The 25,446-nt window shown below is 39.4% G+C and overlaps 3 protein-coding genes and 1 long non-coding RNA gene across 7 annotated transcripts; 3 read left to right on the top strand and 1 right to left on the bottom strand.

Moving 5' to 3' along the window:
* The first annotated feature begins 506 nt into the window (after positions 1-506).
* LOC135646136 (uncharacterized) lies at positions 507-8,320 on the top strand. Of its 4 annotated transcripts, XM_065165335.1 has the most exons (11): positions 507-1,264; positions 1,373-1,435; positions 1,645-1,729; positions 1,811-1,920; positions 2,010-2,075; positions 3,062-3,538; positions 3,618-3,686; positions 5,699-5,860; positions 7,024-7,234; positions 7,367-7,702; positions 7,792-8,320. In XM_065165335.1, exons 1-11 carry the CDS (start codon positions 662-664, stop codon positions 7,890-7,892), a joined length of 2,283 nt encoding a protein of 760 aa, XP_065021407.1. In that variant the 5' UTR covers positions 507-661; the 3' UTR covers positions 7,893-8,320. The 4 variants fall into 4 exon arrangements, with proteins under 4 accessions (XP_065021407.1, XP_065021406.1, XP_065021408.1 ...); XM_065165334.1 differs by having other exon boundaries at positions 1,645-1,920; XM_065165336.1 differs by lacking the exon at positions 5,699-5,860 and having other exon boundaries at positions 511-1,264; positions 1,645-1,920; positions 7,792-8,032.
* A 4,326-nt stretch (positions 8,321-12,646) lies between these two features.
* LOC103993501 (stem-specific protein TSJT1) lies at positions 12,647-16,010 on the top strand. Its single transcript, XM_009413590.3, has 5 exons — positions 12,647-12,931; positions 14,810-15,050; positions 15,132-15,252; positions 15,366-15,475; positions 15,751-16,010. The coding sequence occupies exons 1-5, from the start codon at positions 12,729-12,731 to the stop codon at positions 15,784-15,786; spliced, it is 711 nt and encodes a 236-aa protein (XP_009411865.1). The 5' UTR covers positions 12,647-12,728; the 3' UTR covers positions 15,787-16,010.
* Positions 16,011-16,273: 263 nt separating this feature from the next.
* LOC108953675 (uncharacterized) lies at positions 16,274-16,821 on the top strand. Its single transcript, XR_010498974.1, has 2 exons — positions 16,274-16,445; positions 16,530-16,821. It is a non-coding gene; the product is annotated as an uncharacterized LOC108953675 (long non-coding RNA).
* A 912-nt stretch (positions 16,822-17,733) lies between these two features.
* LOC135644369 (heavy metal-associated isoprenylated plant protein 32-like) lies at positions 17,734-19,525 on the bottom strand. The gene is made up of 3 exons (XM_065161877.1): positions 19,383-19,525; positions 19,179-19,254; positions 17,734-19,046 (listed from the first exon to the last, which is right to left on the bottom strand). Exons 1-3 carry the CDS (start codon positions 19,419-19,421, stop codon positions 18,010-18,012), a joined length of 1,152 nt encoding a protein of 383 aa, XP_065017949.1. The 5' UTR covers positions 19,422-19,525; the 3' UTR covers positions 17,734-18,009.
* Between the last annotated feature and the right edge of the window lie 5,921 nt (positions 19,526-25,446).

Below are 25,446 nucleotides of genomic sequence, written 5' to 3'. Positions count from 1 at the left end.
TCCGATGATCAAGTTAGATGATGTGGAGTGGAGTTTTTTGTCTGTGTTTTTTCTCCCCCCTCATCGCTTACAGGGGGCAGGCTCGTATTCCTGGTAGCGTCTGACATTGGTATTGGCGTGGCGGGAAGGACCGAACTGCCGCAGGATATGGGCACGCCTCGGTTGTCGTCCTTCTCATTCTCGGCCAAGCATGTTGGGTTGGACGACGACTAAGTCGTTGTTTGAGAGCGGGTGACGTCGGCGCATGTCGCGTCGACATTATTGTCTTCTTTGGGCACTTTGGGCAGAGGGTCGTTCAATCATGGACGTCGTGGCGTGTCATGTCGTCATTATTATCCTCATCAATACGCATGATATAAGTTTGATTGGGCTACGCGTTATCTCATACTGGTCCATAATGAACCTACACCAAAGCCAACGCGGATCCGATCAACAAGATCCAACAACGGCGCGCAAATTGATGCATTGCATTGGAGCGACAGCGTGGCTTCAGTGAGCCCCGCTCTGCGTCGGCGGGCGAAAGGTGGGCTTTCCTTGTCAGCCACTCTCCTGTGGCCTCGTCGCCGGTCACCTCATTTCGCACCACGAATTCACTTTTGCCCACCCAACCCATCAAAGCAGCCGACGCCAATATCTCATTCCCTTGTCCGGCGAGGCCACCATGCCTGGGATTCCCGCTGCTGCTGCTGCCACCCTCTCCACCCCCGCCGATCTGTTCTCTTTCGACGATGATGACGGCTTTGGCGACTTCATATTCGCCTCCTCCGACCAACCTCTCCCACCCCATCGGCAGCAGGACGATGACGACTGGGGCGAATTTGTCGTCAGCCCGCTCGGATCCCAGCGTTTCGAATCCCCAGCTACGCCGCCCCCCTTCGATGCCTTCCCTTCCCATTCCGCCGCCGTCGTCGTCGACGAGATCGTGGGTGTCAAGGAATGGGAGAAACCCAGAGGGGCGCTGCCGCTGTCGATTTTCGGGGAGGAGGAGGAGGAGGTGAACGTACCGCAGCCCCTCCAGCCGCTGGACCTCTGCTCTCCTTCTTTGTCTTCTTCGAGTCCGGCCACAGATCACAAGGGACCGGTTGCGGGCGGAGAGCTGAGGGATCTGATCACCAGTCTCTATGGCCATGCCCCCCAACCGGTTGGCGTTGACAGGATCGGCTCTCGTTTGGCTGAGGGAAAGGCGGACGATACCGGCGAGAGCTCTTGGGAATACAAGGACGCCTCTTCCTCGTCGCCCAATTCGGTGCTCAAGTTGATGATGGTATTGATAATGATGATGCATTTTTGTATGGTGGTCGCATGGTTCAACATCGATTTTTCTTCGGAGCTGATTGATCAATTTTCACCGCTCTTTGTATAATTGTATCAGGAAGACGGTATACGAGAGGAGAAATCTGGGCCTCGTGGCGTTGCAGCTGTGGGTGAAGTCGAGGTGAGAAGAAGCAGCTTCTTCATGTTGCCCGCTGTATTGTTTTCTGTTCTCGCATTTTAGCTGCATCTCCAACTAGCATTAGAATATGGACATTCTCTACGAAGAATATATCTGTCATATTTGCTCTCCTATTTAAAAGTAAGTAATTGCATTCTTATTCGGAGCTTTTGTGATGTATATTTGTCATATGACACTTATGCTGTGTGAAGGTTCTTCGAATTGGGTCACAAGGTCATCAAGAGGCAAATGGTTGGATCAGTGTTGGTAGTGATGGACAAGATGTTAGTAATGGTGGTACAGATGGAGCAGGCTTTCTTTCTGATGCTAGTTTTCCTATGGTTGTTCATGATAGAATAAGAAATGCCCAAAACACAGATGACTGGTTTTCCGGCCCAGAGAATGGCGAGAAAAGAGGTGAAGAGGAGTTTTGGAAGTTTGGTGATACTGTTATGGAGAACAAAGTCGTATCAACTTTGGGACAAAAGGTTGTGTTTCTCCTATTCCTCTAGCATTGACATCAGTAGTTGGTATAATTTGTTTATCTAATAGATGAAGTCTTCTAATCTTTTCCCAGAGCCATGAAGAACCAATGATTCAAGATGCTGAGACAAAGATGCTGGGTCCCAGCACTGAAACTGAGGTTGGCATGTGATTTTTTGCTATGCTAACACCTTTTCTGTTCCCCCTCTCCCTTTTAACCCCATTTCTGCTGTCCTCAGTACAACTATTTTGTTTTTTTTATGGCCTGTCCTATTAATATCTTAGACTTTTGTTACATTGAAAAAATATAATTTGTTTGGTAAACCATAAGTGACTTAGTAATAATTTGTGTATTTTGAAACAACATTCTTTTGAGTATTGTTCATTATCAATATGGCCTTATCTCCCTTGTCTCAAATAAATTTTTGGGCCAAATACTCCATGACTGGCTTCCTTCGTGTTGAAATAATTTTGTTAAGTTCATATCTGCTTTACATGATAGTATTTAAAATTCACTGAATCTAATAAACATCATTGAACTTTGACACAATGGTGTGTCATCCTGTGTCTGCATTTTTCTGAATCAGGTTCATAGAGTCAGAATGGGTGGAACACGGCCCTTGTACCAGTTAATGCAGAAGGGGTTTGCCTCACTCAGATAGAAACACTTCTGCATATCTGACTTTACTGTTCATCTGAGCTTAAATATGTGTCATCAAACCCCTTTCAGTCAGTTGAGGATCAAATACTGTAATGTTTCAGATAATTGTTTTGGTTTCCTAGAATGGTTCTGTACCATTTACTTAAAACACGCAATTTAAATGCCCCCTGAATAGATTAACTACTACAGCTGATTAATAGTTGCATAGACCTGCTGGTACTGGATACCACTAAGCATTCTGAGTTGGAATTATGACTCCTAAATTAAGACGAACAATTGATAACTTGATCTAGACAAACCATGACTAGTGCAAACTTAAACTTCGCCCACTATATTTTATCAACATTATAATCATTACCCTAGTTGTTTATATCATATAAGAAAGCATAAATTTTAGTTAATTGTTAAAAAAAATGTGATTTAGGGGAATTATTCTGTGGATTTATATCTGATAAGTCCTCTCTCTTTTCTTTTATAATTTGCAGGCTACCAGAAGCGTGTTGAAAAGTAACCTAGTTGACTGGCCTGTTCATTCTTGCAGCAATTTTAAAAAAGAAGCTGATCTAGGACTCAATGACCTGAATGGGTATTTTTGTGAGCCAATGTTTGTGGGGAGTTCAACTAAAGATATAACTTTTACCTCATCCGATAGGCTTACTAACAACACACTGGAAATGTTCATTGAGGTTGATCAGGACGATGCTGTTTGTGCTGCAAATGATGCCACAAAGAAGCATCAAAACTCAGATATGGTCAGCTCAGTGCAGAGAGATTATCATCTTGGTAGAACTCAATGCGAGTTCTTAAAAACTTCAGAAGTAGTGGTCAGGAATCAGGATTCTGCATGTGAAATAGATAAAAATGATTCAACTAATTTGACACACAACTCTCTTGTAGCTCTTTATTGTAGATTGAAAGATGGATCTGCTTCCTTATTAAATTGCCATCTTGATGATCTCAAGGTTAGTGCCATAAAACTATATATGCTTGCTTCTTGCTATGTTCATTAATTTTGTTAAGTAAAAATGCCTTTAATTTCAGAATGCATATGAAGTTGCTTCTCTTTCTGGTGAAGAAGTTAAAGAAAAAGAAATATATGAAGAAATTAAGGTGAGTGCCATGAGTTAATCTATAATCTGTGATTTCTTTATGTTGAAAAATTTTACATTTCATTAACTTAATAAGTCAGTTGCCTTGAAATTTTTATCTTATTAACTTACTTTTGGAGTCATAATATTAAGTAAATTATTATATATGAAGTATATTGTCATCTTCAAGTTATATTAACAATAGGACAAATCTGTAGTTGCTTCTACATTAACCAGTTGTTTTGATGCCCTTAGCTCACTTTCTAATATGTTTCTTATAGCACAAATTACTCCTCAGTCTTCATCTCTTATGCTAAAGATATATGGCCCTTCTTAATAATATGGTATTATGAACAAGGTTTGCAATAACACTCGGTGCAGTTCGTATGGTACGGGCAGGCAGTATTTACAGTTTATTGATATGTGAACCAGGGTAAACAGCATGCCTGGTATAGGGTTTGCATCACCTGGTATGGGAAAGTACAGGCCCTTAATGGGCACGGAAATTGACACCGATATGTGGGCATGATGTGATGCGGAACCATTAAACAGCGATACTGAAAAATTCAGGATATGATATGATCATGAATACAACCAGAAAATATACATTTTCTGAGTACCAATCAAATATTAAGCAATAAAAATTCAAATTATTTAAAAATATATATATATAGTAATTGTAAGTTAATATAGTAATCCAATAATGATCATGGCTCAAGCTAAGTCATGAAACATACTAAGAAGCAAGGTCTGTCGAAGCGTACCGCCCGTACCGGACGGTATGTACCAGTCCAACAGGTTACCGGTATACGGACTGCCCGGTACCGTTACAGTGCTACAGTGCTATACTGTAGCATTGCTACAGTATGAAAAAAATATAAAATTGTTCGGTACATCAGGGTGTACCGCTCGGTACGCCCTGATGTATCGCCCGGTACACCAGTACCGTACCGTACCGAGCCCGGGTCGAAATGCCGGTACGGTACAGTACGGCGAACCTTGCTAAGAAGTGCTCAATTAGATTAAATTTGTTACACACATCAATATACATATTCATCAAAAATTAAACCAAATGCATCTAGAGAAGTTCATGAGATAGCAATGGCTTTGTCCAATAAGCATCAAGCCATGTAGGTGAGTGTTTTCTCCATGACCAAGCAATGATCAATTTCAGCAAAAAAAAAAAGAAAAAGAAAAATTAGGATGCAGCATGGCCATGTTGGGAAAGTGCCCAACATGGATACAGGAACCAGTAACTTCATGGAATCTATAGCTACATATACCTGTCCCTTATAGAACTCCAAAATAGCGTATCCTATACCATAAGAGATCCTATAGAAGCCCAAGTATTAAATTTGTAACCGAAGTTTGATTTACACTAGTTATAGGATACAGTTCAACAATGAATATTATACAAGTAGCAACTGCCAAAATTCTTTGGAGTCATAATTTAATAATATTCCCATGCCTTGTTAATCTATACCACTCCACAAAAAATTGCCGATGGTTAAAAAGGTCCATGCCTTTAACAGCTCGCCTATCCTTGAAAAAATGTTGGTGTTGATCATTCAAATTCTGGAGAAAGAATAATGAAATTAAACTTCTTTCATGAAAATTTCTTTCTTCTTGAAGATCTAATTTCATGTATTACTCGTATTAACCGAAGAGATAAATATATTTAATAGCTTACACATGGCTTCTTATAATTTTATGCATAATGAACTTCTTTTGCTTTTAAAAATTTCTAATACATTTAGAAAATACAACTCAAGTTGTAGTTTTTGTTATTCATTTAATCTAAAAACATGTCATAGCATGCTTGCCATTTATTTTTCCTCTGCTTGCCTTTGAGTATGACTAACGGACAATTTAAGTTCCTAAATCTTATATATTCTTGCAAGTTATATTTTCTGACCTCTCATTACTTTCATGGTGAATGAATACTGTAAGATTTCTTAAAAGAAATTTTAGTTTGTCAGTTCTGCTTTACAGGTTTGAGTTACACTTACAACTATTTTCCCCTCCTTTCTTTAGGTAGCTTATGAGAAACTAGAAGAAGTTAAGGGTACTGAAAATGCCAAAATAGGAGAGCACCTATCAAAAAATGTTTGCATTAGTCAACTGCTTAAAGCTGTAGAAGAGCCAAACTTTCGAGCATTTGAGCAAGAATATCACCTGTCAGAAAGAATAATATCAGTAAGCACTCCTTAAACCTATGCTTTACATGGAAGAATCAGCTAATTATTTGCAGACCAAAATTTATCTTATCTAATCTGCATTTGTTGGCATATGAAAATTGACTTAAAACTTATTATGATATGTTCTAAAGTGGATTGTATCTGTTTACATGAACGTTTAACATCTTTATATTGGATGAACAATTTAGTGCATGGATGATCCTTCTCCCAATTAATCATGATGGTTGTAACAAGATGTTTACCAAATCTGTTTTAAATTGATTATCTTTCTTATTGTTTCCATTGGTGACATGATAGACAATATTTATTATTCAGGAATTTTGCTGCTCTTTCTTGAAAAATTAAAATTTTGTTTACTTGAGAACTATCCCTCATCATATTTATAAAATATGTGACCCGGACTTCATAGGACACGATCATTGGTCATGTCATCTAATCCACTTTCACCACTTTTTGATTGATTACTGTTGTAGTACAACTTTTAAGGTGGGCCTATGCAATGTACTTAATTAGACTTAAAGGACAAGACTTATCCGAATAACTAATGAAAAGACCAAGAATGCTAACATACAAAGATCTGGGGTCAAAGGAAACATAATTCTTGAGAAGCGAAAGGAAAATGTACCAAAAAATAAACAGTGTACTTAGTCAAGTTTTAAGAGTTTTTCTTATTGACGAAACCCTGGACGATCTTCAGAAAGTAAAGGATAACATGCAGACCAATCCCCTCTTAGATTTTTGGTTTTGATCATGATGTAATGCAAATTTTTGAGAGGCAAAAGAGATGGATTCTTAAGGTAAAAGGGTACTACAATTAATTTTGATGAAATTTTTTTCTGTACGTCTCTGATAGTTTGATGTTTAATATGGAATTATAGCCTTAGTGAAAGGAACATTCAGATCAACCCCCTCCTAAATTTTTGGTTTTGGTCTCGTAATGCAAATACCTTACAGTGGCAAAAAAGATGGAATTCTTAAGGGCAAATTGTACTACAGTTAATTTTGGTGGAAATTTTCTTCTATATTGTAGAACTTATCAATAATGGCAATGGAAATCTGAACAAAAGACCATTTGCTTTCCAATAATTAGGTCTGTTAAAATATTCTTGCATGATCCATGAAGACATGCACTGTGTTCAGAAACTAATTTGCTTTCCATAGGCAGGGAAAGAGTTATGTGCAGCAATTGAATTTCTTGAACATACCAACTCAGTACTTTGTATTCTGGCATTAGCATCAAGAGAGGAACAGCATGCTTATATTCATGCATGGTCTGCCATAAGTGTGGCTTGTGTTCAAGAGTTGCAGCATGGTGCCATAATTTTGCAAGAGTCGGTTCGAGCACAAAAATTGATGCAAATATTATTTCAAGGTACACATTCATGTTAACTGAATTTATATTTCATAAATTGGAACCTTCCTCTGTTTTTGAGTTAGCCAATTTTGCAAATTTGTTACTTCTAGATATTTAATTTTCCTCCTTCCAATATTTAATGCCCTGCAGAAGTAAAATATTTTATTGCCATCGGGGAGATCTATCGAGTCACAGAAGTCTTGAGAGTCTCTTTGAAACTTTACAAACCTTGGATACTGTTGAATCGGGGTGTCTCCAGCCAATTATTAACAAACTTAGATAAGTGTGCTGAAGCATGGACCGTCTCCGGTCTGGAGAACGCTTTGAAAACCATTTCTGATGCCAATGGTGTAGAATATGCCGTTTTGGCCAAACGACTCCTTTCATCCATCAAACATCTTGGTGACCTTGATCTCTCCCACTATTCTTTTAATCATGACAAAACGATTTGTAGAATATCACTTTTGACCACGGAAGAATTGCAAGGTACAGTCTGGATGATTCTGAACTCTTTATTCTGGTTATTCATCGTGACTTCTCTCCCGTGGACTTATTTGTTGTTCCATATTAAACAGACATGAAAATGGTGCTATGGAGCGGAAACTATTATTTTGGCAAGCTTGCAAACCTGTGGGCCAATCGGATATCTCATGATCCTCCCAAACTTACATTTTGATTAGTTCAAGACACATCTGGAATTTGGAAGCAGGAGATTCTTAAACACGCTCGGGTACCCAGTCAAGACAATCTCTTTCCTAGATAAAACTGCAGTGTCGCAGGTGCTATCTAATAAATCCAAGAGCACTCGAGAAAGTCTTCACGTAACAGACGAAGCCGAGTATTACGTTGCAACATTATCGATCCCAAATGAGGAAGAATGATCTTAGAAACAATCATTGGTGTGTCGTTCTCCATTCTTACGCTCGATGCTTCTTTTCTTTCCTCTTTCTGAGTTCTAGTCATTGGAAATGTATATTGTGGTTGCAAGTCTCGGCTATATTCATTCTATTCTTTTGTTCGATATCAATACACGACCAGGTGCTTAGTATTTGATTATTCTAGAGATATGAAAGTTTGAATCGAAGGCACACATCATGTTTGGGATGACTCAAAAGACTTCATGAAGGTTTCTCTTCGCCACGCTTCAGTCTCATTGCGGAAATGATAAGGTGGTTTTTATTCACTGATTTTGACCTCGATTCAAGATATTAATCAGATGCTGTTGTTCCTTATTCAGATCATGGTTGCACCTGAGAGTTACGTGCAAGTTTCTCTCACATCATCGACTTCCATGATGTTCTAACACATGAAAACAAATATTGATGGAACATGGCATTCCTGGAAGTATCTGTGACTGTTGTGACCATGTGATCCACCTAATAGATGTTGTTATTCCTCACCTTTCTACATATGATAGCATATTTGTTGAAGTGTCTTTGTATTGTAGCCAACTATAATAATTTGTTGAAATGTCTTTTGTATCTTGTCATGAAGAACATAAATATCAAGATGATTAAATCAGGAGTGTTATGATCTTACCCAATTAGCAGCTTAACATTTGATTGGATGAAATAATTACCTCAGTTTGATATTTCTAAAATCATATTACTTCAAATACACAAATTTTAAGTGATGCAAATTTCTTTCCATTTTCCATGTATGGATTGGATTAGATTGTGGATAGCATACACAAACTAGGTTTTAATTTTACGAGAATATCTTTTTTGTATATGCTTATATGCATATTGATGAATTATGAATTAGCTTTAATCGGAAGTATTTGACCAAAGAGGTTCGAGATGAAGTGGTGGTAGCCATCACATCAAATCACATCACATCATCAACAACAGTGCTGAAGCCAAGATGAAAGCACCATCAAACATGAGACTACCCTCGCCAGGGGGTCGTGTTCTCTCTCTCGAAAGATCCAAGTCCATGAAGACAACTAAATCCTCTTCGTCTCGTCCATGGCACGCCAAGATTCCTTGGTTTGTCCGTAGCCAAATACCGTGGGCGTTGGGTCACAGTCAAAGATTGTAATAGAATAATAATAATACGTCATGACAACGCACTTCATTTTCGTGTCTCGTGGCGGCCACCACTAGAATATTCAGCACAATTTAGAATTCCGTCAGATGTCTTTTCATCTTAACATATTTTACGTGATTTGATAAATTCTTTATTTTAATTTTATATATCAAATGAGTTTTCGAGCTGACCTGATTTCATACATCACCATCCAATTATTATTCTATATGTAATAATATATCTTCCCTAAACATGATATTTTGATGTTCTTTCTAAAAAAAATAAATTATTAATCCTATACATTTAAATTAAAGTTTATGATAGTGGGTGTATATATATATATATATATATATATATATATATATATATAATCCTTGTAAATTCATTCAAATCATTGGCTTTGAAATAAATCAAAATATTATAAAATTTCTTATTTAAGGATTTGAGGTCTTACGGACATAAGGTAGTCATTTGTGCAATGGTGGTCTTACACTATGATATATGATAAGGTCATTTAGTATCACATCAGTTGAGGAGTATGAGAACCAAGGATTTATAAGTCTATCATGCCTCTTTTATCCTCAAAGGCATCTTTTAGAGCTCAAATGTTTTGAAAGGATAAATTCGTACAGGTACGCCCATCTCCCAAAGCGGATAATTCTTCGCGAGCCTACGAGTCGCACCAATGACCGACCGACCAAATGATCCCTTATAAATTTACTTTTTAATCTTATTCATTGGTATATCTAATCTCTCTTATTCATTGGTTCGTTAGGATAATTAACCTATTGATCACATTCGATTTAAAATATTGATCGAAGATGCTTGATCTCAAGTTAGTGATAATGAACTTATAGTCATTATAAGTTGTTTTAAAGTCATTTTACACTACGAAATGAATGAAGAATTATAATTATAATTTATAATTTTAAAATATATATCTTTGTATATTATATATATGTATGTATATATACGAACGTACACCTCTGATTTATATCTAATAAATAGGGATAATAATTTAAAATCAGACCCTACAATGCAACTAATCTCATCTAACTCGGTTAGATATTATTGGCAAATAGATGCATCCCAATTAGATTAAGCAATAAAATTAGGATGCCTATAACGAGAATTGATAGAGCACACAAATGAAAAATCACTCATGTAGTTTTCCACAAGAGAATGGAAGTGAATATTTTTCATTATTTTGATGATTTAATTGGCCAATCTAAGGGGTCGAAATTAATTTCTGGTGTACATGAGATTCATATAATTTTTTTCACGCATATCTGCGTGCGACATACGAATGCTTATAATATGTGAGATATTTCGGTAAAAAAGAAAAAAAAGAAAAAGAAAAAAAAGTAGACAATGTTGAGATGGTGATTGCTTTTTGAGAAGTTGTTCTTATCCTCTCTTGGTTTGGTGACCTAACCAGCGGCAGTGACAGTGGCTGACAGAATTCACATCGCACATCGATGATGTTTGTACAAACAGCATCTTTCCACAGAAATCAAAATGCTAAAATCATGATGTCTTTGTCATGTTCTCATCCTTTTCATCTCAGATCTAATTAGTCGAAGGACGCAACGTAATGGCCGCCATTTGTGGGGGCCACCAAATTTATGTTTTATATTTAGGATAAATTCTAAAAAAAAATTCAAGTTTTCTTTTTCCACACACCATCTCTTTTTATTTTATTCCAGTAAAACATCCCTTATTTTCTAAAAAAAAAAAAAAATTACCCTCGATCTCCATCCCTTGTTCACTACGATTGTTGTTGTTGTGCCCTCATCCATTATTGTTATCGCGAAGGCTATCGTTAATCACTATCGTCATGGTCTCGTCCATCGGTTGCACCCTCGTCATGGTTCACGTTCGTCGCTATCGAGGCCCTTGCCTTTCGTCTTCACCATAGCTTGTGCCGCTATTATCGTTTTCCTCCTCGCTTTCGTCTCATACATCTCTCGTTGTGCCATCTTCGATGATCGTATCCTTGACCTCTTCTTTTGCCTTTTAGATTTCAAGCCTCTTATGAGGAAAAAGTATGCCCCTCGTAGTCGTTCAATTAGAATAAAAGAACTCAAAAAGGATGCACGAACAATGCTTAACTCAATGACCATGCAAGGGAAGGGAAAGCCCATCGTGGCCGCCTCCTTCCCCTCAATCAAGATCAAGAATAAAAAGGCATGATAGAGGTGGGGTCTTAACAACTTCTATATAGTAGCAGGCGAGAGCAAGAGTTACGAACAAAGACAACCATACGGAGGGCAATGACACAAGGTGGAAGTGGTCGCGATAGAACGACAAAACGAAGATGACAATCCATAAGACGAAAGCTAAAGGTAATTTTATCTTTTAAAAACTAAAGCACGACATGCAGGAAAAATAATTTATCGTAAAAAGTAATAATATGGGATTTTAATAAATTTTACCTTTAGTCTTTTTTTTTTTGGACCCATGATATTCAAAATAAATGTTGATACCTTTATCTTTTTTAAATAAAAGAATTTGATCCTCAAATCTTGTTATCAATGGTTAAAATCTGTACCTGCGCATACTATAAATCATTAAAATCTTGATAAGTAACACAAATACATCATTATAAAGCCAATATTTCACTAAAATCACACTACACTATTGAAGAACAGTACGCAGCAAAAAAAAAAAAGGGGAGACAACCTCATGTGTGCACTTAAGCATCGAGATCACCGCCCAGGTTGATAACACGTCACATCACGAATGATCATGATGCACTCCATGACACTATCTCTCTAAATAATCACTTCCCCCTCCTTGTATTCACTCGGCTATTTTTTATTTTTATTAAATTATTATTATTATTATGGATGATTTCAAGATGACTCCACAACTTTAAAAAAAAATTTAACAGTGTATTTTTTTTAATGATCATTTTACTTTTATTGATCACCTCTCAGCCCTACCTTCACTTCGTCGATTTCGATTGCCCCCCTTCGTCGAACTCGTCCAGTAATAATGATGCAACCTTCGTGATCAACAATGGAGATGATAAGCCAGGGTGAGCTACGTCTTCTTCTTTTTCGCCCGTGATCAAATAGTAGAAGGCTACGAACGACAATGATGATAAACTCAAAAATAAGTGTGATCAATGAACGGAGACCAACAGAGATGACGGAGAAAGAAGAAGACGTAGCTTATCTATTCACTTGATCAGGAGAGCTCTATGAAAATTTTTTATAATAAAGATATTTTATAAGAAATTCTTATATTTATGAATTAAAAAAATAATTCTATTTTATGCATGAATTTTATTTTCTTTAACATTATTATGAATAAAATAAAATAAATCTTATTATTGTAAAGAGCAACAAACAGATTGCAGCTTCAGCAGCAGTGCTCTGCCTATAAAAGCAGGTAGGCAGGCAGGCAACCTTTCCCTCCATCGTCTCATCTTCTCTTTATCTTCTTCCACACAGGTGAGGGTAAGTCGGTTACGATCGTCATGTTGGGGGTGTTCAGCGGGGAGGTGGTGGAGGTGCCGGCGGAGCTGGTGGCCGCCGGCAGCAGGACGCCGTCCCCTAAGACACGAGCGTCGGAGCTGATCAACCGATTCCTCGGGAGCTTCGCTCCCGCGGTGTCGATCCAGATCGGGGACTTGGGACACCTCGCCTACTCCCACGCCAACCAGTCCCCCTTCGCTCCCAGGTTCTTCTTCCCCCATCTCTCTTCCCCTCCTCGTATGCTCATGATTCCCTAACTCAACGAGAAAGAAAGAAAGAAAGAAGAAAGTCGTCCCGATGCATCCTGGAGACGCGCGTCTTCAAGTCCAACACTAGTGACGAAGAGATCGCTCAGATCTATTTGAGATTAGTTTGCGGACAGCACTAATTGATGATGCATCAGACCCTCGTCCCTGATCTGTTTGCTGGAGAAAGGGGAAGGACGAATAACGCTGAAGCGGAGGGGAAAGGGGAAGTAGGGGAGAGATTGAACTGTTGAGCTATACATTCACTCCCTTTAAACCTGCCAGCTAATGATTGGGTAGGGAAAAGCACGTGGGGGCCATTTACTTGTCCAATCACAAGACTGGTTGGTGGTTTGGTAGCTGCTGAACTGGTAGCAATTCATTCTTTTGTTAACTTGATTGCCCATAGGTCCGTGGTAGCCAGTAAATCATATATATATATATATATATATAATATTTTAGGTACCTGTTTATACTTCTATAGAAATTTTAGATCAAATTAGTTAATATTAACCATAATTAGAACAATAATTATCTGAGTTCTTTGAATGGTTGTCAATAGGAGTATCTATATGGAGAGTGTTTGTATTTGGTGGTGACATATAATAATATTATTGACTCTTACAACATGGTTCTTGATAGTATATAATAAGAAAAAATAATAATAAATTGCAATAGTGATGATGTCTCACATGTTCATGTGCGCTGACGGGCAGTTCATGCCTGTTCTAACTTATAGTAATGGTGTTGTCGGTCATTTTCATTCATTAAAAACTAGGCTCCAATTAAAGAAACCCTCAGTCCATGGTTAGGTCGCTTGCATGACATTTAGCTTCAAGCGTGGGTCACTTAGCTGATCTGTGGATGTTCTCTTTTCTGCACATGGATCTTCTATACTTTTGACGTTGCATTATTGATGCCATGACGTTAGGGGGTGGTGGCAATGATTGATCCACACTTGCTTTATCTACCCAAACCCATCCTAATTGATTAGGTATGAAGTTAGAGGGGGTGAATCTGAACAGATCAAATTCAGGTTTACTTGAACATAAAGTTCTTTCCTAAGAAGAATTGAGATCTTTACCAACTAAACTATCGCTGTCTTAATGTTCATAGGTCACCATAAATCAACATAGAATTCTAAACATAGTTTCTTTTTCTCTAATCACAGGGTTGTTGAGACATCACAATTATTATTGTTGTATAATACTCATCGAGAAAAGCTTCATTTTGTGTTTATTAGCATTATATTATTACTGCTTTTCAAAAAAGTTGATTATGAATATTTTTCCAGTTGAAACAAATGCCATCTATAGTTGAGTGGGCTAACTACAGTTTAAAGCTTTTCTGACCTGTCGACAAATAACTTAGGTCCAGGTTAAGCATATTCTTTTGCTAATCCGAAGTCAGCCCTAGCAATCATATTTATCACATCATTTATTTTTGTGGAAGTCTAGAGAAAAGGTTCCCCCAATTACATCCTCATGCAGTAGTACCGTATTTGAGCCAGGAATTAGCAGGGGCCAATTATATATATATACATATCTCTTAATCTTTGTTGATTAGAGCTTGTGGTTTAACCTTAAATTTTGATCCATAGATTACACACAAAGAAAAAAGTGGTTCCAGAATATTGTAGAATTTTAGCTCACAACCTGATCTGGTCCTGTAACATGATCCATATCTAATCAGTTGAATTAGTAGAGCGTATGAAACTTTTTGGCCTTCTTGTAGTGCCAAAATCTTTTGATCTGTTGAATAGCTTTTGCTTCGCACTTACAAACGTACAACAAAATCTGTGGCTGGAGTTGCTTGATGTGCAACGCAATCTTGTGCAGGTTGTTTGCAGCGAAGGACGAGATTTACTGCCTCTTCAAGGGAGTGCTGACCAACCTGGGCAGCTTGAGGCAGCAGTATGGGCTTTCCAAGAGTGCCGACGAGGTGGTGCTGGTCATCGAAGCCTACAAGGCCCTCCGTGACCGAGCTCCCTATCCTCCCAGCTTCATGCTCGCACACCTTACTGGCAACTTCGCCTTCGTGCTCTTCGACAAGTCCACATCATCCATCCTTGTTGCATCTGTATGAACATGCTCTTTCCTGCATGTTAAGCTCTAAAAGAAAAGCCCAGTCTGATGGTTTGTTATGCTTGTAATGTGACAGGACCCAGATGGAAGAGTACCCTTGTTCTGGGGGATCACTGCAGATGGATGCCTTGCCTTTGCTGACGATCTAGACTTGCTGAAGGGATCGTGCGGGAAGTCACTTGCACCATTCCCTGAAGGTAAACCCAGCAAGATATCTTTGAGAGTCCATTTCATCAATCATCTCCTTTGTAACGTGGTACATGTTTGGTGTAAATAATTGAAATCTATATATGTGCTTGCTGGATTGCAGGATGTTACTATTCGAATGCCTTGGGGGGCCTGAAAAGCTATGAGAACCCCAAGCACAAGGTGACTGCTGTTCTTGAAGATGAGGAAGAAGTATGTGGTGCCACTTTCAAGGTATCGGTCTTATCTAATTATGCGTAATGTACTATTGTTTCTATACAAATTAAGCTTTGAAATCAAATGAAAAAAATACATGCACAACGTAATTAAAATTGTAGATTCCCAGACAACTCGAGCATTTATTTAAGATGTGAACTACCTCGAGAACCTATTTCAGATCACAATATTTAAGTACATTCTAGGTGATTGCAATCACCAACTATGTGTTAAATGATTTGTAACATTAAATTGCTATTAGACATCAAATTTTCTTGCAATTGTATATCCAGGTGGAAGGATCTGCAGTTCTTGCGGCAACGCACTAATCAAGGAACATCATGCGACTGTTGGGGCAAATGATCACTCTTTAGAATCATAAAAGTCATGGAGTTCCTGACTATGTAAATTATATGGTGGGAGTCGTGAGTTTGCACTAGCAGTTCTGTCTGTCTCTCTGTTTGCCTCCTTGGGTTGTTCTAAAACTTTCTCCGAGTAGTTGTCTTTGTTATCTTCATGTACTCTACTCTAGTAATCTTCCTTATCTGCTGCATGATGATGATGACGATGATGAAGTCAGCGTAAATTATCTCATCCTCAATTGTGTGGCAATGCCATGGTTTGTGCTGAATCAGACGAGGAACAGTGTGGATAAAGATGGAGGCATGCCGGCCTCCGCAGGTCCACAAGCAAATAAATGCACTTCCGCTGCTGCCCTTGGCGTCGAAACGAAGCGCATATTTATCGAGACGTCGCTTGCGCAAATCCATCCACGTCTCCAGTCCTTAACCCTTCTTTCTTCTTCTTCTTCTTCTTCTTGTTTCCTCGGTGTATATAAAGAGAGAGAGGCTCCTGCCTCGACAACCAGCACAAGATTAATTAGGGGAAGGCTGCTTGACGATCTTCTCATGTCTACCTCGACCCAGGACTTGGACAACATCTTCCATGCCTTCGACATGGGTTCTCTGAGAACTCACCTCCCCATAAAGTAAGAGCGAGCAGGGTTGGATGCTTTTGTGGAGAAGGATTGGTTTCTGACATTTGCACCTTCATGTTTTCTTTTCGGTTTCAGAAGGAAAGGGTTGTCGAAATATTTCTCCGGCCAATCGAAGTCTTTTAAGTGCCTGGCGGATGCAAAGTGCGTCGAGGATCTTAAGAAGACGGACGTGCCGGAGAGAAAGCGGCGGAAGTATTTGGACCGCCGGGCAGCAGCGTCCAATAACGCACTACTCTTCTCCTGTAGCAGTTAGATGTGTTATATTGTTCTTGCCACAGGTCTCCCTCGATAGGTGCGCGGTCTCTCTACCTGCTGCGGCACCCTCGATCCAATATATATATATTGAAAGATTGCATTATAACCTCTAGACTCAGTATTATAGAGCAATTTTTAAGGTGATAATATTTATTCTTTTTCATAATTTTAAGGTTATTTTTTTTTAAAATATCAAGTTTTGATTTTTATTTTTTTGAGAATGGAATCTTTTCCATTTATTTATGTAAAGTATCATTTATTTTCTAAAAAATGATATTACCTCTAACCTCTATTGTATTGGTCTTCGCCTTTGTCTCAGCATCTTCATGTGGCTGCCTACATCCTGTTGTGGTCACCCTCGTCTATCGATTGCGCCCTCGCTCTCATCTATTGACTGCATCCTTACCCTCATTCATAGCTTCTACCCTTTGTCATCGTTCATCTCCATCGTATCATCTTTAGGATGACATCATTCCTCCTTTGTTACGATGATAACAAGAGTGATAAGACGAAGATAATCATGATGAGATGATTAAGTAAAGATTATGGGTAATCTTATCTTAAAAAAAAAATATTCCATGAGAATAAATAAAAAAGAATATTATACCAAAGAAAATTTTTCTAATTTTAATAAATATATAAGCATATAAGCTGTCAACTGCATTGTTAATTATACAAAGAAAATTACTATTCTTTTTCCCTCTCTTCAACCTTTTTGTGTCTTTTCCTATGTAAATTCTCTCTCTTGGACATTACTATCATCCGTAAAGGAAAGTAGCCTTGATTAAATGTAGAATATTCATAAAGTGAATCACTATGCTATTATCAGATTTTTAGATGCAAAATATATCAAATAAGATTTTGAATTTATATAATCAGATAATTAAAAAAAAGAAGAGAGAGCAATCTTTTAGATATACAAGCCAATGTTTAAGGAAAAAAAAAGAATATATAAACATTTTAGCAATTATGCATATTCTATGAACATATAAGTAATGATTACATAATACTTACATATGAAAGGAAACGAGTAAAATAAAATAACATAACTCACTTCAGTACTATCATCACATTAAGCAAACAACATATAGAACCACAAGTGGAAGACCTATCCATCCATCCATCCATATGTTGCTTAAAGCTGCAGTGACAACCACATATATAGCTCTAAAACCTATGCCCGGAATTCAAGAAAACAAAAGAGAAAAAGAGACATATTGGAAGATCATTAATGATAAGGGCAGAGTGATCCCTCTTCATGCTTCTCGAGGGAGAAGAGACGCACACTGTCAAGATTGCTTCACATGACGGAGCAGCCGTTGGGGTTCTCATCACTGAACATGGTGTAAGGCTCCGCCTGGGGATGGGTTGCCGGTGGCGGTAGCGCGTAAACCGGCCGGCCGTAGCCGTAGCCGTAGCCCACAGGCGGCGGGAATGCAGCACGGTCTTGACCGTTCATCAGCATCATCATCATCATCATCCTCTGCTGCTGCTGCTGATGGTAGGGATTTGTTCCTGCCATCATCATCTCCGGCGGCACATTTCCACCCTGGAAGTACCCCGGCATGCCCCCTCCGGCCGACGGCCTTCGGACTGCTGGAATGTGACCCATTTGCCCCATCCTGTTAAGTTGGCCATCGCCCCCCACGCCATCATTGCTCCCACCACCACCACCCTTCTTGCCACCTTGGGGTGGATTGCCATTGCCACCCTTGTTGTGTTTTCCTTCATGCTTGCTGTCACGGGCTCCATGGACATTTTTACCACCGCCGCCCTGGCTGTGGCTCCCCCCACCATTGACGTTGCTACCACCCATAGCCTTGTTTCGCGCCTGTACTCCTCCCTTACCTCCTCCCCCACCACCACCACCAGCGGCGCCTTTCGTATCTTTCCCCAGAACCTTCCCACGGACGTCCTCTTCAAAGCCATCCATGGCGTCCAAGCCGTCATCGTCCTCAAATTCATCGTAGTCATGATCACTATACTCGCTTCCATCATCAACGTCTTCCTTGGGAGGAAGGTCGAACTTGACTGTTCTGTTGCCCTTGCTGAAGGGCAACTTCAGGCCCTTCAGATTCGGAAACTTCAGATCCTTGAACCCTTTTGCCTGCTGCTGTGGCTGCTGGCACTTCTTCTGTGTCTTCCAGTATTCCTTCTGCTGCTGTGCTTTGGCAAGCTCAAGCTGGTCGGTGAGGGTGTGATGGTTTCCAGCCTTTGCAGACCACAGCCGAGCATGTTTGCCAGCCTTTCTAAGCTTTGTAATCAGGACGGCAGGATCAACATTCCCTGTGACGGTCACCTTCCTCTCCTCTGCATCTATGGTGGTATTGTAGACCCCTGAATCACCACCCAATCAAATGAACTTACTTCTCAGGAACAAATGGTTAGATCGGAAGCTAGCATTCTAATGGACGAAAGGCAAATCACAGGCAGAATAGTTAACTGTCAGAAAGAGGAGAAATACCATACCTTCGATCTTTTGCAGCAGTTTCTTCACCTTCTTCTGGCATCCATCACAACATATGTTCACTTTCAGAACACATGCCTGCAAATGAAGTAGGAAACAAGAGATCTCCGTGAAGAGCTTCAAATTTGGGTTATGATTCAACCAAGAAAACACCATTGTCTGATGCTGAGAACAGAGGAAGCAGGCCAAGGAGATGACAGATTTACCTGCGTTTTCAGTAGCTTGCTCTCTTGTTCTTTACTCATCCTTTCCGCTCACCAAACAGTCTTCTTTAAGACGAGCAAACAACACTTGAGAGTTGTGTGAGGCTGAGGACAACCATGAGGAACAAAGATGTAGCAAGAAGCTACCTCAGTAGCCGAAGCCATGGTGTCATATTATATATTCTGATCAATTCTCTCTCTCTCTCTTAGCCCTCTGCTTGTCTACTGCACACGTCTTCAGCAATCAACAGACAGCTCAAGTTAGTGGAATGAAGCCACTACAGGAAACGTCTGACTCGATGAACAATGGCGAACAAAGCATGACCTGCATTGTTGTCAGAGTGCAAGATCTCAACCCACGGTAAGAAACATCTGATCCAATAAATGGTGGCAAGCAAACCATGCAGTGTGCCTGTCAGTACAGTCCACCCAGATGTGCTGAGAAGCTTTAATGGATGCAGCTGTTCCGACACACCTCGCATGTCAATGGAGGACCGGACTCTTCGTGGTCGACACATACGACGACACAGGGCAGTAAAGTCGTCTGTGGTTCTTCACGGATAACTATGTAGGCGTTGGAGTCTGTGTGGATCAGCAAACAAGACAAGGCTCTCGGTTGACGCGAACACGCCACGCCACGCCGATGCTGGATTCATCGACGCCGACGCGGAGGTGAACTCCGGAAGATTCCTCCTCTCTCCATGGAACGGTGGTGATGCGTATGAACAGCTTCGTGCGTCAAGATGGAGGTGGGCGTAGGACGCGGAGAATAAGGTAGAGGAAGAAGCTGAAATGTTTGAATCTTGCAAGCAAGAATAAAGCCTCTGAGTTATGTCTCGTGACTCTCTCTCTTCTCTCTCTCTTACTCTTACTCGATCGCTGTGTGTCATCCGCTAAAATATTCTTCTCTAGTTTTCTTAGTGATCTTTCGTGATGTCATAATCTACCGGTAAGATCCTAAAATTTTATCATGGTTCTAATACTAAATGATAAGATCGTTTTATCAAAGGAGAGAAAAGAGAATGATAATGATCGCTTCGAGGGAATCGACTTCCTTGATCACCTAACAACTGAATTAAACAAACTCAATAAACATTATTCAAAAACTCAGAAAAAAGATCCCAACATCTACTTGTGGGTATTTATTAGGGTTTATAAGTATTTTTAGAGGTCATTTGGATTACTTAGATATGAAAATTTAAATATGAAAAAAATCTTTGTAAATTAAGATTAATTTGTTCTATGATTATCTTTAGGTATTCATAGAGAAAAATACCGAAAATTTAATTTTTCTACAAGAGTATATATAAAGATTTTAGATTTAAATTAACTCAGGAGAGAGGATTTTTATTCCTTGTATTTGTATTGAGTATCCTCATAGAGTAAAGAATTTGATCTTCTATGAACATAGACAAAAACACTAAACCATACAATTCTTTCATCTATTTCATTAGTTTTTTATTTGATTATTAATTTAAAATTAATTATTCTTTTGGCATCGATATCGTCTATTGTTATTGTGTTTAGATTTACGTCTAAAATATACTCATACGCGTTTAAAGAATGTATATTCTTGAAGGTGAGCATAACCATGTCATCAAGTTTATATTATATGATGGGAACTTACCAAATACTTAGGGAGGTGACTCAATTGTTAGAGAACCAATTTGTTTCCCATAGGTGAAGCTAATAGTACAGTTGAAGCAAAAGGAAGATATTGTTTGGCATACCCAACCAAGACATGCATGCATGCATACACAGTATGTGTTGGATTCCAATCAAACAAGAAACACAAGAAAGGAGGAGGAAAAATAACACACAAAGGGGGCCATTTGCAATATGGAGGCAGTTTGGGGAGAGGTTGGTCAACACCCACAGCTGCCAGCATTCTCAAACTTGGATGCTGATGGAAAATCTATTTATTGGATGGTAGGTGTTGATTAGGTTTATGATGACATAATATGGATGATAAGATGACATGTACATATCAATGTTGGTGTCTACTCTATCTATCATCGACTATGCTGGTTAGTCTTCTTATTGATCATCTATGTCGAAATGCAAAGATGATCGAGTCGCACTGAGATAAATGCATGAGTCGAATGTGCTCTCGTTGTCGATCCGTGAGACTTATGAAAGAAAAGCTGAACTCTTGAGAGTCTACTTACTATAATAAATATCAAATTCGGATTTATTCTCTCAATTCTTTCTCTTTGATATCTAAGTCAATGAATATTCGAAATTGAGAGGATAAAAATTAAAAGAGAGAGAGAGAGAGTCCAATCTCTTTGGAAAATATTTTTTTGAATCATTCTAGATTCGAAAAATATTTTTTGTTATGATTGAGACTAACACTACAGATATCATGCGATGACTTTTGTTGTTATCTACTATTTGACATCCATGTACGAAGTCTTTGGCACTTGACGAGGAATGAACACTTTTGCCCTATTCAACATTAGACCTATAATTCTATAAATCCCATCATACTTCTCTCGATTTATCTTTTTTCTATAGTTTGATTTTTAAATATCAAATTCGGCTTTGAGGACCTACAATTGTATTTGTATTTAGATCATAATAATATGGGCTAGAACACTATCACATGTAAATTTTAGAGAGGTGTGGAGTCCATCGTTTAAGAGAGCTTATACGGTATAAGGAGAAAACATTTATCATTAATTTTTTTTGGGTATTCATGGAGTTTCTTCACTCGTCACTTAAAGATATGCCATTGCTTTGTTTGTCTTGACTTATTGTGTTGTAACGTTACTATTCTATCCTTATGTCACATGAAAATTTACTTTAATTAATTAATAGAGAATCTAAAGATTTATGAAAACATAAGTTTTTTTTTTCATTCATTATGATAAAAAGATAAATTATAAGCTTTCTTTTCATTCTTTATAATAAGGAAGACAAACACAAAATTTCTTTTTATCCATTATAATGTAGATTTCTTTTAAACAACTCAAACCCATATTTGAGGACCTCGGATTTTGAGCATTGAAGGGATTAGATTGGAAAATCTCTCTTGACCTTAGCTTTTATGCGGGTAACACTTCGGGAGCACGATGTTTTTACCTCAGAGACATTTTGGACAATCCTTTGCATACGGATTCGGATCATGTTGGGCTAACCAAGACGTCAATGACATTTTTCTCTAACATTTTGGTGCTAGAAAGAGGGCTCAATATCACAAGAACGTCTACCTTCCAACCCTCTCAATGGACGTTCGAGTAAGGAGGTTCTTTTTGCATGTAGATGCATCCATCTTGGGTCAAACATCGATGCGATATGGGCGTTTGTTCAATGACCCAAGCCTCTCACCCTTGGAGGCAACCTCAAGTCACATACTCATCCCCACTAAAGTTGTTCTTGAGCCTCACCCAGTAGGTACAGACGCTAATGGCCCAACTAGCCCAACAAGTGATGCTCACAACAACGACATTACCGAGAGCGATGACTATGCCTCCCCGGAGCACCATGCCCTCAAGCTCGATGGCTTCGCTCCCAAAGGTGACGCCGATGACCACTTGGCATTTCGCCTCTGACCCCTTCATCCTCGTCTTCACTGATCTCTCATATAACGTGAGGAAGTACCAGAAGTTATCGCTCTTACGCAAGAACTACCTTGCCATTGACCCCATCGCTAGCCTCAGGGCACTGAAGATGATCTCCAAGATTGAGAGGCTATATTGAATTCCATCTCGAGCGAGGTGAGGGAAGGGGAGATCTTCGCAATGTTGGGGATGAATGGCTCCGGCAATACCACCCTAATTGACACCCTCATGAACCGCATTGTGTGGGAGAGCCTACAGGGACCCATCACCGTCAACAACAAGAAGCTCAAGGGGTGGCTCCTCAAGGTGATCTTCACTTACGTCATGTAGGATGACCTCTTGTACCCCATTGCTCACCGTGGAAGAGACCTTAATGTTATTTATAGAGTTATGGTTATCGTAGTCACTATTTACCTCGAAAAAGAAGAGCTAGGTATAGGCACTCATCGACCAGCTCAGCCTTTGGACCATCGCCGAGACCATTATTAGCGATGAGATCCAACGTAACATCTTTGGCGAAGAGCATCGACTTGTGTCAATAGGAATCAACATCATCCACGATTGAGGTGCAAGGTCAAATATACTCAAGATGCATGAGTCAAGAAAACCTGATCTGCATGAAGAGAAATCTATCGTGGTGAGAGGACTAAAAATCCACCATGGTAGAAGGGGGACTTGAAGCCTGCAATGGTGGGAGGACCAAAAATTTGCTATGGCGGAGGGAGGACTTGAAGCCCATTATGGCGAAGGACATGAAATCTATTATGGTGGAGGAAGGACATGAAGCCCTCCACAATGAAGGAAGGAGCCAAAATCTGTCATGGTGGGAGGACCCGAAATCCATTATGATGAAGGGAGGACTTGAAGCTTGCCATGGCAGGAGGACCCGAAATCTACTATGGTAGAGGGAGGACATGAAGCTCATTATGGCGAGAGGATTCAAAATCCACTATGACCGAGAGAAGACATGAAGCTTGCCATGGCGAGAGGACCCAAAATCCATTGTGGCAAAGGTCGCTACAGTGGTAGAACTTGAAATCCGCCACGACGAAAGGAAGACTCACCATAGCGAGAGAACACAAAATCCAATGACGGAGGCACAAGGCCAATATGCCCAAAATGCATGAGTGAGGAAAACATGACCCACATGAAGAAATCTATCACGATAGAGATATAAGGCCAACATGCTCTAGATGCATGAGTCGGGAAAACCCGACCCACATAAAAAAAATTCCATCATAGCGAAGTCACAAGGCTAATATGCCCAAAATGCACGGGTCAGGAAAACTCTACTTGTATGAAGATAAATCCGCTATGGTAAAGACATAAGGTCAAATGCGCTCGAGACACATGAGTCAAGAAACCCGACTTATGTCAAGATAAATCCGTTATGACGGAGGCATATGGCTAAGTGCGCCTAAGATACGTGAGTCGTGAAAACCTGACCCATATGAAGAAAAATCCTATATTGCAAAAGTGCAAGGCCAAATACGCCCAAAATATGCAAGTTGAGAAAACCTGACTCATCCTATGATAAATCTACTACGGTAGAAGCGCAATGCTAAATGTGCTCGAGATGTGTGAGTTAGAAAAACCCAGCCCACGTGAAGAGAAATCCACTACGATGAAGGCATAAGGTCAAATGCGACCTAGACATATGAGTTAGGAAAACCTGACCTATGCCAAGATAAATCTATTACAGTAGAGGCGCAAAGCCAAATGCGCTTGAGACATGTGAGTTAGAAAAACATGACCTACATGGGATCAATTATGGTAGAAGCACAAGGCCAAATGCATCCAAGACATATATATATGTTGGAAAACCCAACCCATGCTAAGAGAAATCCGTCACGGTGGAGATGAAAGACAACATGTGCCCGAGGTGTGTAAGTTGAAAAAATCTGACCCATGCTAATGAAATCTGCTACGATAAAAACACAAGCCAAATACGCCCAGAACACTTGAATAGGGAAAACCCGACCCATAAGATAAGATACTAAACTCTCCCAAGTCAGACGAACCATAAGATAAGATACTAAACTATTCCAAGTTAGATGAACTAAGCGATGTGCTTCGAACCCCTCTTTCAAGAGCCCCGAAGCATGCCTTCGATAGGGGCGGTGGCGGTGGGGGACAAGTGATATGGAGTCTACTATTAGCTGGCACGTAGTTATCACATAAAATCCAAGTCACCCTCTACCTATCTGTCTACATAGATGAAGATTCAAAGTAGAAAAACATAAGCTTCCTTCTTATCCTTTATAACAAGGAAGACAATCACAAGTTTCTTTCTCATCCATTATGACGAGGAAGACAATCATAAACTCACTTCTCATTCTCTAAGATATAAAAATACATCTTAAACCTAATGTAAGAGACTACATTTGAATAACTTGAACCTGAGGACCTTGAATTATTAACTTGAGCATTGGAGGGAACAGGTTAGGAAACCTCTCTCAACCTTGGTCTTCGTATAGATGACACCTCGAGAGCACATCATTTCT

This window comes from Musa acuminata, chromosome BXJ3-8, assembly GCF_036884655.1.
Source record: "Musa acuminata AAA Group cultivar baxijiao chromosome BXJ3-8, Cavendish_Baxijiao_AAA, whole genome shotgun sequence".
NCBI lineage: Eukaryota > Viridiplantae > Streptophyta > Magnoliopsida > Zingiberales > Musaceae > Musa > Musa acuminata.
The sequence above is the reverse complement of the archived record's forward strand: the minus strand, read 5'-3'. Positions and strand labels throughout refer to the sequence as shown.